This window comes from Rhinopithecus roxellana, chromosome 4 (assembly GCF_007565055.1).
Source record: "Rhinopithecus roxellana isolate Shanxi Qingling chromosome 4, ASM756505v1, whole genome shotgun sequence".
NCBI classification, from domain to species: domain Eukaryota; kingdom Metazoa; phylum Chordata; class Mammalia; order Primates; family Cercopithecidae; genus Rhinopithecus; species Rhinopithecus roxellana.
This window is the reverse complement of record NC_044552.1, coordinates 36526366-36539361: the sequence shown is the minus strand read 5'-3', so window position 1 is coordinate 36539361 and position 12996 is coordinate 36526366. Positions and strand designations below refer to the sequence as shown.

At 38.3% G+C, this 12996-nt stretch overlaps 1 protein-coding gene across 6 annotated transcripts in view; it reads right to left on the bottom strand.

Moving 5' to 3' along the window:
• Window positions 1-12996, bottom strand: part of UBR2 (ubiquitin protein ligase E3 component n-recognin 2) — a 135140-nt gene that overhangs the window by 49315 nt on the left and 72829 nt on the right. For 5 of the 6 annotated variants that reach the window (XM_010369673.2, XM_030928495.1, XM_010369668.2 and 2 more), the window contains 9 exons: window positions 12382-12545; window positions 12193-12292; window positions 9254-9382; window positions 7585-7768; window positions 4472-4533; window positions 3040-3150; window positions 2251-2316; window positions 421-543; window positions 221-284 (listed from right to left, as the gene is read on the bottom strand). In XM_010369673.2, coding sequence (XP_010367975.1) covers window positions 221-284; window positions 421-543; window positions 2251-2316; window positions 3040-3150; window positions 4472-4533; window positions 7585-7768; window positions 9254-9382; window positions 12193-12292; window positions 12382-12545 — 1003 coding nt within the window. Of the gene's footprint in view, window positions 1-220; window positions 285-420; window positions 544-2250; window positions 2317-3039; window positions 3151-4471; window positions 4534-7584; window positions 7769-9253; window positions 9383-12192; window positions 12293-12381; window positions 12546-12996 lie in introns of those variants that run through there. The other variant, XR_004056768.1, reaches the window with a different exon arrangement.

The following is a 12996-nucleotide window of genomic DNA, read 5'->3' as shown; positions in this document are numbered from 1 at the left end:
CAGTTTATTCTGCTTCAGTAGTTGTATTTTCTCCTTCTTCCAAAGCACTGTTACTTTCAATATTACAGTAACCAGAGGGGAGAAAAAGAGAAATATTCCAATTCTCTTCCCCTAAGACTGAGTATCCTCTCAAAACAAGGGAAACACAGGCCAGAAATTCCAAACTATTTGCTACTATAAACGTCAGTGCAATTTATTAAATGCCTCAATTTAAACTTACCAACAAGCATTATAATGAGGTATAGCATTTCTTCTATTAGAGTATTGTTCTGCTGAACAACGTCCTATAACGAGTGAGGGAAGATAAAGTTCAGAGATAAGAATAGGCATATTGTATAATCTCAAAGGATTAACACATCCAGAAAGGAGGAAAGATGCTTCTTTAGCAATGTGTTGTAGTTTCATAAAACACGTTCTTACCTTATGGGTAATCTCAGAACTAAATCTTTTTCCATAGTCTGGAGTACTGAAAATCTGATAAAGTTCAAAGCGGCTGAGCATGATCATCAGGAAATGATTTGGATCCATCATGGAGACACCTGTCTTTTTTTTTTTTTTTTTTTTAACGTTTGAGATAAAGGAAAAGAGGAAGGTCAAAGGGGCCACTATTGAAACAATTAGAGATAGTTTGGCTTGCACAAGAGAAAGCAGTTTACCAATCCTAAAAAGTTCACCAATCCCAATAAAAGACGAAAACTCATTTAACCTCAATCCCTACTTGTGGTAGCAGACAAGTGTGGAAAGGATCTAAATTGGTAAAACAAAATACAAACACACAAGCCCCAAACCTAAGCCCATCCAGCACAGTAATACGGACTATGAGTTCTCTTTCCTTCTAATGCTTTGAAATAATTGTATTCCTATGAATTCAGTGCCAAAATTTTATTTTGGCATTCACTGATCACTGTTTGAACTCGGAAATGTGGCAGATTAATTAACCTTCTAGTATTTTAAAAATATCGATCATATTAAATTATTATCAAGATCTCCTAACCTATTTTTTTCTGGTAAGCATTATACTAACTGAAGTGACAGCTTTTAAATATTAGTTTCAATTCTCTTTTAATTCCATTTGTATAAATTATAAATCAACCTAGATTTTGTTCTGAACTAAAACTTTTTTGAAATACACTTTTTTTTACTTTATTTATGAAGTCTCACTCTGTCGCCCAGGTTGGAGTCCAGCAGAGTGATCTCAGCTCATCGCAACCTCCGCCTCCCAGGTTTAAGTGGTTCTCCTGCCTCGGCCTCCCAAGTAGCTGGGACTACAGGCGCATGACACTGCGCCAGGCTAATTTTTGTAATTTTAGTAGAGACAGGGTTTCGCCATGTTGGCCAGGCTGGACTCAATCTCCTGACCTCAGGTGATCCACCCGCCTCAGCCTCCCAAAAGGCTGGGATTACAGCTGTGAGCCTCCGTACCTGGCCAGCTTTATTTTTCTATAATGACTAAATCCATTCAGCAGTAACAGAGAACAACTACTATGTGACAAGCACTATGCAAGGCCAAAGGGACAAAAAAAGAAACAAGATATAACTGCCATGGTTTGGTGGGGTGGGGGTAGGATGCTGAAGAGTAAACAGTAATCACAATCCAGGTTGTGATTGCTATGGCAGGGTTAAATACCATGCTAGGGTCCTCACAAAAGGGACACGTAGCCAAGTTTTAGTGTGTCAGGGAAGGCATCCTGGAGGAAGTAATGCTAAAGTAAACACAAAGACAAGCAGGAAAATAAGTTAGCTAGGTAAATGGAAAAGGAAGGGGTGGGTAACTTAGGGAGGAAAAGAAATATGCAGAGTTTAAGATGTATGAGAATATGGCAAATTCAGGGAACTTCAATGTACTTTAAGTATCACAGTCCTTGAAAATTAGTTTAAGGGGTTTAAACTAAGAGGTTTAACATTAGTTAAAGAACCAGAGGACAAGGAAGAAAGGATGGCTTTCAGGTAAATGACTTTAGCAACTAGTTAGACTGTGGAACAATTCACCAAGGTAGGGAACTGAAGACAGGAAGAAGGTATGGAGGAAATATGAGGAGTTATTTTGAACACATTTAATCTGAAGTGTGTCTAGGAAATACAGATGGGAATGATCTAACAGCTGTTAGCCATGTGAGTTTGGAGGTTAGGAGATAGGGCTAGGCTGGAGTTATAGATTTGGGAGTCATCAACAAGTGACTCACTTCTATGGAAATAACAAGAAGCAAAGATTCCCCACAACCTTTAAGTTCAATGCTTTTAATTCATTACCTGAAGCATTACTATATCCTTGTCAAACATCTCGCGTCTGCATTTCACATTATGGTAGTAATAAATCTAAAAAAATAAGTAATTATATTGAGTAAATAGTTTTTATTGGTTCAGGCTCTCTCTCTCCCAATCCTTTCCCAAAAGCACAAGTTTGTACAAGAATGTGTGCATGTGTGTGATGTGGTTTTTCTAACAACTATCTTAGTATAGATTAATTAATTACAGATTTTCACATTACAGTGGTCATGATATGGTTCACATTTTGCAGCTAACTTGCTGGGTCTCCGAATAAAGTAAAAGGTTGTGGTCTCAGGAAGGTTAGGAGCTACCAAAAACAGGAGAAAAAAAAATCTGTTTACAGCTATACCACCTCAAATGTGCCAGATCTTGTCTGATCTTGAAAAAAAAAAAAAAAAAAAAAAAAAAATTCATTCCAAGCCTATGTGAGGTGTATAAAAAGTCAAACCTCAACTTTACAGCTATATTAAAAGGACTTTATCTTTTAATTCAATTTAATTTAAATAGATAAAATCTGGATTTTTGTTTTTTAATATCCAACTTTGTTCTAAAAAATTATTTCAAGTAAAAATCATGACCACTGTTGTTCATTTCTACTTTTTATATTATTTCTTGACAAACTATGAATAAAAGTTTTAAGAAACTTTTATCACTAATCTTTTCAAACAATTTTAATATAGATCCTCAGCTTTCACTAAGTCCACTGAAAATTACAACCTTCACAGAAGCCAAGAATGGAACGAAAACTCTTCATAGAATTAGAACACTTACCTGGTTTACTAGAGAGAACCCATTTCTTCTCCACATTCCAGCATGTACTTGGGCACATAAAACAAGACATCTAAGAGGGTGTTCTATCAACATGGGTGGGCTAAGCTCACTCTATATATACAAAAAATAAACAGAAAACAAAAAAACCACACACATAAAATCAGTTCTAGAAAGAAGTTTGGTCGACAGGGATAAACGCTTTTATAAAACACAATATAAATTATTATTATTATCATTTTGAGACAGAGTCTTACTGTCACCCAGGGGGTAGTGCAGTGGTGCGATCCCGGTCTCCCAGGTTCAAGAGATTCTCTCGCCTCAGGGTCCCAAGTAGCTGGGATTACAGGCATGAGCCAACATGCCTGGCCAATTTTTGTATTTTTAGTAGAGATGGGGACTTGCCATGTTGGCTAGGTTGGTCTTAAACTCCTGACCTCAGGTGATCCATCCACCTCAGCCTCCCAAAGTGCTGCGATTACAGGTGTGGACCACTGTGCCCAGCCTTATTTATTTTAATTAAGATACGTTTGTGTGATGGTCAGTTTTATGTATCAACTTAGCAAGGCTATGGTATACCATTTATGGTCAACATCAATCTAATGTTGCTATGAAGGTATTTTTTACACATGATTAACATTTAAATCATAGACTGGCTGGGCATGGTGGCTCATGCCTGTAATCCCAGCACTTCGGGAGGCTGAGGCAGGTGGATCACCTGAGATCAGGGGTTCGAGACTAGTCTGGGCAACATGGTGAAACCCTGTCTCTACTAAAAATACAAAAATTAGCTGGGAGTGGTGGCAGGTGCCTGTATTCCCAGCTTCTCGGGAGGCTGAGGCAGAAGAATCCCTTGAACCAGGGAGGCAGAGGTTGCAGTAAGCCAAGATCATGCCACTGCATTCCAGCCTGGGTGACAGAGTGAGACTCTGTCTAAAACAAAAACAAAAACAAAAACAAAAACAAAAAACAACAAAAAAACAAATCGTAGACTCTGAGCAAAGCAGATTACCCTCCAAACATGGGTGGGCTTCATCAATTCAGTTGAAGGCCTTGAGAAAGGACTGACATCCCCCATGGAAGAAGAAATTCTGCCTTTGTAACAGCCACTATACTCAAGAATGCAACATCAACTCTTCCCTGGGTCTCTCCAGTCTGCTAGGCTCCCCTGAAGATTTCAGACTTGCCAGATTTCAGCCCCCGTAATTTCATGAGCCAGTTCCTTACAACAAATCTCTCTCTCTCCCTCTCCCTGTGTGTGTGTGTGTGTGTAAGTATGTATATGCGCGCGCACACACACACACACACACACACACAAATATCTTACTGGTTCTGTTCCTCTGGAGAACCCAAACTAAAAACGTGTTTCAAAGTGATTTCAAATACAAGGAACATAATAAATAGGTATTCACTTTTAAATGTTAGCACCACTTACTAGAGGTAGGAGCTCTGGAAATTTATACGCCACTTCACTTTTGCTTAATAATACATGTAAACCTGCATGAAAGAAACAAAAAACAGTATTTCTATCAGTAAAAATCATTTAGGAAAAATACCCTAAATATTCACTCAACTTTACATCTGATTTCTTTTCTCTTTACGAACCTATCAAATTACCAATTAAGATATAAAATGAACTATATTCCTAAGAGGCTTATTATTATTATTATTGCTTTTTTGAGATGGAGTCTCACTCTGTCGCCCAGCTGGAGTGCAGTGGCACGATCTCGGCTCACTGCAAGCTCTGCCTCTCAGATTCACACCATTCTCCTGCCTCAGCCTCCCGAGGAGCTGGGACCACAGGTGCCCGCCCCCACGCCCGGCTAGTAGAGGCTTTTTAATGCTTCTCATGAATCTGTTATCAAAGGTACACTTAGAACTAGTCTTAGTTGTATGTACTAATATACACTGATGACATTTTAAAAGCTATCAAAACAATTTATATATACATTATGCCAGCTTTAAGAGTTGTATTTCACTGGGCCATGGAGTTTGTTCCCATTTAAAGTAGAGCAGTGAGAGATCCTTCTAGCCACTGAATGGAGAAACTGGCCCTGGAATCACGGTCCTCACTGATACTGACCTTTGAATTAAGTTCCCCAGAACTTCCGATTTAGGATCAAAGCCTCCTTAGTTTCTAACCTCAAGGGATCCTGGCTGACTGCAACCTCCGCCTCCCAGGTTCAAGCGATTCTCCTGCCTTGGCCTCCCAAGCAGAGCAGCTGGGACTACAGGCACACTCCACCATGCCCAGTTAATTTTTTTAGTTTTAGTAGAGACGGGGTTTTGCCATGTTGGCCGGGCTGGTCTCGAACTCCTGATCTCAGGTGATCTGCTGGCCTCGGCCTCCCAAAGTGCTGGGATTATAGGCATGAGCCACCACACCTGGCCTTCAGTTCATTCTCAATGTGTTCTGTTTATGCTATTGCTTAAACAGAGGACACCCTTTAAAGTCTTATCAATATATACTGGCCCTTACTCAAGCCTGGTTTGAGGCTTTCTTCATCTAGGAAAACTTGCACTACTAATGCCATTCTAATAGTTTATTCTCAACATTTACTGCTCAAACTCCATTAGCACTTGCTTCAAACTGTCCAAGAACTGTTTTGTGTAGGTTTACTTAGATTTCCAATTAGATTATAAGCAGTTAGGCTAAGGTTTATCAAATATAAGAAAATGAATACTCAAAAATGTTCACACAACAGCTTTGAGGGAGGCAAAAACCTAGGCAGAAATTAGTACATTTTTAGAGTATCGACTTTTTTCACTGTAGGTAACTATCAGCATTAGCTTCCTCCCATAAAATTAGATTTTTTTTTTTTTTTTTTTTGAGACAGAGTCTCACTCAGATTTTTAAAGGCAGAAGAGACCAGTGGCTCAGTTGGAGACAGGACTCACTACTCACTTTCTTGCTTTTTTTTTTTTTTAATCGCATGCGCAGGGCATGCCGCACTGCGCCTGTGTGCTACGTCCCCATGCATGCCTCACTTTCTTGCCTTCTATCCAGTACTTTTCCACAACACCATGCCATTAATTGCTTGTGTTGAGGATCGACAGTTCAGTTGCTCAAAACACTTACAACAAAACTGGGCCTGAATAAGTTATAGAAATAAGAGAGATTTCTTCTTACGATCATGATTTCATTCTAGGTAATGGTCTATTGTACCATTTTAATATTCATATGTCTAGGAATAACAACTTTATAAGTCTCACAGTAAGTAATTATCTTAAATTACCATGACTTCAATAATATACCCACGGCAAGGGTCTATCAGTGGGATAATGTGATAGGTCTCAGAACAACGAAAAAAAATGCCTTCAGAATGAAAGAGGAATCATTACTACTGATCCCATGTACATTAAAAGGATAACAAAGGAATATTAATAACTCAAGGCCCACAAATCTGATAACTTAGATGAAACGGATCAATTCCTTGAAAGAATTGATCTTTCAAGGAAAAGATCGTTTTCTACCAAAAAGATCGTTTTCTACCAAAAACGATCTACCAAACTACCAAACTACCAAAACTCACACAAGGAGAAACAGATAACCTAAACAGGCCCATATTTATTAAAGAAATTGAGTCAGTAATTAGTAACCTTCCAAAAACTAAAGCATCAGATGAGATGACTTCACTGGTGAATTCTGTCAAACATTTAAGGAAGAAATGAAACAAATTCTCCAAAATCTCCTCCAGAAAAAAACAAAACAAAACAAAAAACACACCCTCACATCACATTAAGCTACTGAGCCACAAACTTAACATAAACTACATATTTTACAATGAGTAAAAATACCTTCAAAATTTCTTTCTGTTCTGAGTTAAAATGGAACTAAAGAAAACAACAGTGTGTGAACAAGATAAGAATACCTAGAATCAAGAAATATGAAAGCTGTACTGAAATGAGTCTGCAGAGATGGATAAGTACATATTTAAAGACTTTGGCCACGTAAGATGGCAGCTTCAGACATTCCAGCAATTAATTACAAGTGGCTTATAAATCAACTACTTGAAATTAAAAGAATTATCACCCCATTATGGCCTTGTTCTTGACCTGTTGCATAAAAGGCTATTAATAAATATACGAAACAGCTCAGAGGGAGAGAAAAAAAGAAGAGAAAACGTAGGGTGGCTTCAAGTGATTAGCAATTGCTTAAATGACAGATTAATTTGAATGTTAACAACACAGACCGTGAAGCTGGATTCGGTGAAATGATAAAACATGTGGTATCTGTAGTTAAGTCTAAAGAAGTACTACGGTATAACAGCTATAAACATGGCCTTTGGTGCCAAACTTCCTCATAATGCCAACTGATTCTTTCTTGTCGTGTGACTTACTAAGCAAGTCACTCTCTATGCCTCTGTCTTCCCATCTGTGAAGGAAGCTTAATAATAATACCTACTTCACAGGACGATGTGATGATTGGATAAGTTAATGATGTAGAAATCATAGAATAACGTCTGGCACAAAGTATTCACAGATATTAACCACAAACAACAATTTAAAAGATAATTTTAGGGTTTTATTTTAGGGGAAACGCTTTACCTGCAAGTAAGCGAGAAACTGGGAGATGAATGCTAACTTTTTCTTGGGAAACACAGTATCTGATAGTTTCCACTGAATGTCCACAAATGCTTAGTGTGATAGGTTGTTCACCATCAGTATAACCACCATGACACTGCATCAGTACAGCGAGACATTTCTTGTAAGCTTCAATTAACACTTTTTCCTAAAAAAGAGGGTTTTTCTGTAAGCTACTCAAAAGGTTGAGTTTCTACAACATTGAATAAGCACCTCAAATTCAATAAGTAAGTACCTCAAATAACAATATGGGCAAAACCAAACTCAATTCTCCCTCCCAAACTTGGTCCCTCTTCCAATGTCCGCCATCTCAGTGAATGATACATTTACCCATATAGTACAGAAATCTAGAAGTTATTCCAGTACCCTCCTTTCCCCCATTCCCCATTGTCCAACCTATTACCAAGCTGGTAACTTCATCTTCTAAGTTTCTCTCAAAACTTGCTACTTTTCTGTATCTCTAGTAACTCTAAGGCATTGCCAAGCATCTCTCTATTAAATTCCTGCTTTGACTCTTGCTCCCTTCATCCATTCTCCATACAGAGCAATTTAAAAAAAAACATGTAAATTGAATCATGTCACTGTATGGAGAATGAATAAAGGAGGCAAGAGTTGAAGCAGGGAATTTAATAGAGATGGTAATCTCTGAAGGCTTCCCACTTCAATTCAAATAAAATGCAGGCTGAGTGTGGTGACTCACGCCTGTAATTCCAAAACTTTGGGAGGCCGAGGCAAGCAGATCACTTGAGCCCAGGAATTCAAGACCAGCCTGGGCAACATGGCGAAACCATGTCTCTACAAAAAATAGAAAAATTAGCCAGGTGTGGTGGTGAGAGCCTGTTGTCCCAGTTACTCGGGAAGCTGAGGTGGGAGGATCACCTAAGCCCGGGGAGGTCGAGGCTGCAGTGAGCCAAGATTGCACCACTGCACTCTAGCCTGGGCAAGAGTGAGCCGTGTCTCAAAAAAAAAAAAAAAAAAAAAAAAGAATTATATTAAAAACTTCTTTACATGGCCAAGGCCCTGAAAAATCACTCCTGTGCCCAAATCTCTGTTCTCTACTTCTATGCTCCAACCACAGACCTTTCAATAGCTCCTAGGACTACCCTAGTCCCTGTCATCACAGACTATAATGCAGCTGTCTTCTCAGTCACGAATATCATTTACTCTTTGTTACATTAACTTTTACACATTGTTCAGACCTTACAGAAACCTTCTCTAACCTCATAACGTATACAGGCTCTCATCTAGACTTTATCGCCAAGGAAGGCCAAAATAATTTTAAGACCTAGGACAAATGTACCAATAATAAAATTTTATTTTTGAATAAATTTACAAACTACCATTTTTATATTCTCAAAGTCTAGAAGGGATTATGAAAAAAAAAAAAAAAACAAAGATAGTTACTTTAGGAAGAGACAATTTGGATTATTTCCTTCTCTATTTTTCAAGTTTTTCCTAAGGTTGTAGAATTTTAAAATTTTACTGAGTTTATAGGTGGAGAAGGAAAATACGCTGTTTAATGAACTAAGTATCACCACTATTTTCTCTAGGTCTCCTCAAAATTTACTTAGGATTCTGCTTATTCCTCCCTCTTCCACTTTCCTCCTATCTCCCGCACCTAGAAGAAACTCACATCTGAAGCACACCAGTCCTGCATCATTGAAATGACATGTGTTAATTTCATTTGTAGTGTGAAGGCTGCTTCCCACTCTGGTTCCATTTCAATATGTTGTCCTACTTGACGTGTAATTGGATCCATTCCCTTAAAGGAAGTGAAAAAATTATATATGAATGAAAATTATAGTTGTTCTTTTATATGGAAACCTAAGAAGTAATGTAGAAGAAATATATATTGATTATAAAAACATAGAAGGTATAAGTTTTAACAGGAAACTTTAAGTACTATGAAAAGTAATAGCTTTTAAAATTATGTGTTTATATAACATTCTCTAAAATATAAATTTAAAAATCCCACTAAATGCATTATTTCAGAGGTATGTTCCAAGATCTGTTTTAGGCAATAAAATACTTCAATATTTCACTGCAATAATCCTTCCTTTTTAGCTCTATTGTCTATAGAAAAAATTGTTAAAAGAAATGTGACAAGCTTTTAAAATGTTATTGAATTTATAACTGTATTTTTAATATATTAAAGTTTAAATATTATGTCCTAATATGCAATTAAAAGTTTTCATAGAGCCTGAAAGAAGGCAAAACAATAAATAGCTTTTAATTAAAATTACTGTTCAGAAACTAGCCTATTCTAGTATGTCAGAACTTATTAAATAATAGAGAATACAGAATACTTCAAGTATCAAAAATGACCAAAGTAGCTACTGTTTTTATAGATACATGAAAAACATAGTAGTATTATAATAAATTAAACACCCATGAACTACCACCCAACCTAGGAACTAGAATGATAAGTCAGGCCAGACATGGTGGCCCAGGCCTGTAATCCCAGCACTTTGGGAGGCCGAGGTGGGTGGATCACTTGAGGTCAGGAATTCAAGACCAGCCTGGCCAACATGGCGAAACCCTGTCTCTACTAACAATACAAAATTAGCCGGGTGTGGTGGCATGCACCTGTAATCCCAGCTACTCAGGAGGCTGAGGCAGAAGAATCACGAGGCAGATGTTGCAGTGAGCCAAGATCCCACAACTGCACTCTCGCCTGGGCGACAGAGCAAGACTACACCTCCAAAATAAATAAAAATGAATTCAAATAAATAAAAGTAAAAATGATAAGTCAACTTTGGTCATTCCTTTTCTTAAGAAAGCCAGGTGGCTACTAAATAAATCATAATAGTACTTGCTCAGATTTTTTAGAGACGTCACCTATCTTCTTACAGTTATAACTGGTTAAATATACCTGTTCGTTTCTACTTCTAGATTCTGTTTTGTATATAGGGATGTTTCCTAAAAAGAGAATTAAACAGGGGAAAAAGGTCTACACTGTATTATATAAATATCACATGAAGGAGAGAAAAAGAAACATGGAAACATTAAAAAGCAAAATCAAAAATGACTACAGTTTCTCAAATAACCTGACTATACTTCCAAGAAAGGATATTAAAAAAATAAACTTGTAACCTCTAAAGAAAGAACATTAGTGGAAACCAAAGAAATACAAAAGTGGCTGGCGCAGTGGCTCATGCCCGTAATCCCAGCACATTGGGAGGCTGAGGCAGGCGGACCACTTGAGGTCAGGAGTTTGAGATCAGCCTGGACAACAGGGTGAAACCCTGTCTCTACTAAAAATACAAAAAATAGCTGGGCATGGTGGCAGGTGCCTGTAATCCCAGCTACTAAGAAAGCTGAGGTCAGAGAATCACTTGAATCCAGGAGGCGGAGGTTGCAGTGAGTCAAGATTGTGCCATTGTACTCCAGCCTGGGCAACAGAGAAACTCTGCATCAAAAAACAAAACAAAACAAAACAAAAGAAACCCCAAAACTGGCCAGGTGTGGTGGCTCATGCCTGTAATCCCAGCACTTTGGGAGGTTGAGGTGGGTGGATCACTTGAGGTCAGGAGTTCGAGACCAGCCTGGACAACTTGGTGAAACCCCGTCTCTATTAAAAATACAAAAAATTGGCCGGGCGCGGTGGCTCATGCCTGTAATCCCAGCACTTTGGGAGGCCAAGGCGGGTGGATCACGAGGTCAGGAGATCGAGACCATCCTGGCTAACAAGGTGAAACTCCGTCTCTACTAAAAATAAAAAAAAGAAATTAGCCGGGCATGGTGGTGGGCGTCTGTGGTCCCAGCTACTTGGGAGGCTGAGGCAGGACAATGGTGTGAACCAGAGAGGCGGAGTTTGCAGTGAGCCGAGATTGAGCAACTGCACTCCAGCCTGGGTGACAGAGCGAGACTCCGTCTCAAAAAAAAAAAAAAAAAAAAAGTAGTCTCAAAACAAACAAACAAACAAAAAACCAATAAATTAGCTGGTGTGGTGGTGTATACCTGTAATCTCAGCTATTTGAGAGGCTGAGGCAGGATATTCACTTGAACTCTGGAGGTGGAGATTGCAGTGAGCTGAGGTTGTGCCACTGCACTTCAGTCTGGGTGACAGAGTGAGACTCCATCTCATAAACAAAACAAAACAGAACAACCAACACAGAAAAAACCCAAGAGCAGTAGATGGCAGAATCTTTGCTGGGATCTCCTTTGCTCCATACCTTTCTAAGAATCTCCAATTAAAGAGGAGCTTCCTGGTCCGAATTGCAGCCAACCAAATTGATCTTTTGGAAATGTGCACAAAATGAAAAGATGCGCAGACAGAAAGCTGTTCATTTCAGCGAACAACAACAACAAAAACAAAGAAGCCGGGCCTGGGCCTGGGCCTGTGCCTCTAGTCCCAAGCAACTTAGGAGGCTGAGGCAGGAGAACTGCCAGAGCCCAGGAGTTCAAAGGTATAGTACACTCTGGTTGTGTCTATGACTAGCCACTATACTCCACCCTGGGCAACAAAGGGAGACCCCTATCTCGTAAAAAAAATAAAAAATAAAAATAAAACAAAAAGTGAAAAGAGGAAAAAAAAAAAGGAAAAAGAAAAGTGTAATAGTTTTTACATACCTGCATACATTTTAGTAATTCCAAAAAGGCATCAAACCCTTCTAGGAACTTCTGCCTCAGCTCATCTGACCATTCAGTTGGTTTGCTAATTAACACATACCTGAACAAGATAAAAGTGACAGTGGCAATTAACATAAACATCGACTTTCTATAAACTGCGATTGGTTTAATAATTAAGCGAAAACTTACTTGAGATCTAAAATAAGGCTCTGTACTCTCCTAAATTTGAAGGCTTGTAAAGCAGTGTATCGTTCAAACTGAAATCTGCCATGGGCATCTCGATGTCTCAAATGATCCATAAAAGTCTTAATGATAATGCTCATCAAGTTTTCTTCTGTAATGAGCATTCGAGCCTAAAAACAAAGTTTATCAGAGTGCATGGTAATCAAAAACTACGTACTAAGAAAACTAAAAAAAGTCACCAACATTGTTTAGCTCCGTCAGTTTAAACCTTTTTTAACACAACTATATCTCATAAATGCATTACTGTGTATTTCTAAATAACAATTACTTACTCCAATTGCCACGTGTATGAAGCAACAATTATACCAGATGCCAGAAAGATGTTAGAAGACAGTTCCAAGGCTCATTATTCAAAGATAATTCAGGGTGGGGGCTCTGAATCAGGCTGCAAATTGTCCTTAACTGAGACATTTAGACACCTATAATGGTATGGTATAATTATTCTAGGATCCAGAGGTTTATGCATAGATTCTCTAGAACTCAGTATGAAGCAATATTTTCTCTTAATTTCCTTAGTTGAGATTTATTTTTTGTTTCTTTGTGTCTGTGTGTGTGTGTATA